Raw genomic sequence first — 1,577 nt, 5'->3', positions numbered from 1 at the left:
TTGATGTAACTACACTACTACCTAGCCCATTAAGTATCAGTGCTGATAATTAAGATGTATTTTATTGCTTCTTTAAAGTATTTTTAATGCCTCTTTGGTAGAACAAATGACATCAAGTGACAAACTGCAAATTAATTTTTTTCCAGCTGATATTAATGTCCTTCATAGAAAGTAGGATATAGTTTGATGCTAATTCATGTATATTTTTCAAATTTCTATGAGCCAGAATAGTTGCAAGGAATGTGGCATGAAACACAGGGTCCAAGAAAAACAATATAAAAAAGCTGAAATATGCATTAATTTGAACACTCTGAATAACATGCCCTTTAACTGCCAAGATTATAAATGTGCACAACACACTAGTGTTTATTTATCTTTTAGAATTCAAATACATGTTAGTAAAATCATTGCACACATTATTTCCACACATTTCATTCACACAACAAATCTAAAAGTTATTTTATGAAGCATAAGATTATTTGACAGTTATAAAAGAACAGTTCAAACCAAAACAGTTGTTTATTTGCTTTTATAGTAAGAAGGGCATCATTATGGTGAAAATAACTTGCTGCAAAGAAAAGCTCCCAAAAGGATTATTTTGAATACTTTCGGGAAACTGCTATGGTGATGTTTTCTTTTGCAGTTTCTTGTACCATTCAGGTGCCTCTTTATTTGTCTGTAAAACAAAGAGCATTTAATTGTGAGACAGTGAAGATCAGAAGAAAAACAAGCAATGTACACTAAAGTCTCTTTCCTTTCTGTGTAGTTCACAGTGATAACTGAGTTACTTGCTTAAACGCAAACCTATTAAAAACAAGACTATGCATTTATTATTACAACATATCTGTATTAAAACTTGTCATTGCTAGGCTATAAAAAGCAGATTATACAGTAAAAACTAAATGTTTTTTTTAAAAAATATCTGTCACAATGAAAACATTCATCAGCTGTGCCATGAACAGGTTTCATTTGAAATAACATCATCTGACTTTCCCACTTGAAAAGGGAATGGAACTTAGAAAAGAGATCTTAGGTGTGCCAAAGCTGACCAATACTTTATGCAGAAATATAGTTCTTAAAAATTATAATTAAAAATAAAAGAATTCACAAGTTTTCTGACAATGTAGAAAGTATTTTAATTGCAGAGAATTATCTGAGAGCAACTTTTCCTTGCCTTCATAATCACTGGGCTGCTGCTACACAGTCAGGATTGCTTATCATTCTTGTGGCAAATTCACTGGTAGTATGTATACAGAAATAAAACTGCTGAAGTGGAGGTGGAACAAGGTAAGGACTATTCTGCTTTCAGGGTTTGGTATAATTGCTTGAGTTAGTGAGTACTATCTCTTTAGTCTGTTATTCCTTTCTGGTTCTGTTTTCTGTCTGCTTTCTATTAATTCTTTCCTCTATGACTTAATAACCATTCAATTTAAAAGTCTACTCCATCCAGTTGGCCTTGTGGGGGTTCTCATCACGTTTTAATCTCCATCTTTCTCTCATTCTGATGATTTCAGTTAAAAAAATAAATCTGCTCTATTTGTGCAAGCTTTTAAAATTCTAGGAATTGACCTAAACTG

At 32.0% G+C, this 1,577-nt stretch overlaps 1 protein-coding gene across 1 annotated transcript in view; it reads right to left on the bottom strand.

The window, feature by feature from the left end:
- Positions 1-619: 619 nt before the first annotated feature.
- Positions 620-1,577, bottom strand: part of PIBF1 (progesterone immunomodulatory binding factor 1) — a 106,134-nt gene continuing 105,176 nt past the window's right edge. The window contains exon 17 of the mRNA XM_009074835.1: positions 620-676. Coding sequence (XP_009073083.1) covers positions 620-676 — 57 coding nt within the window. The remainder of the gene's footprint in view (positions 677-1,577) is intronic.

Source organism: Acanthisitta chloris, unplaced genomic scaffold, assembly GCF_000695815.1.
Source record: "Acanthisitta chloris isolate BGI_N310 unplaced genomic scaffold, ASM69581v1 scaffold10815, whole genome shotgun sequence".
NCBI classification, from domain to species: domain Eukaryota; kingdom Metazoa; phylum Chordata; class Aves; order Passeriformes; family Acanthisittidae; genus Acanthisitta; species Acanthisitta chloris.
Note: the sequence above shows the minus strand (reverse complement) of the source record. Positions and strands in the feature narration are given on the sequence as shown.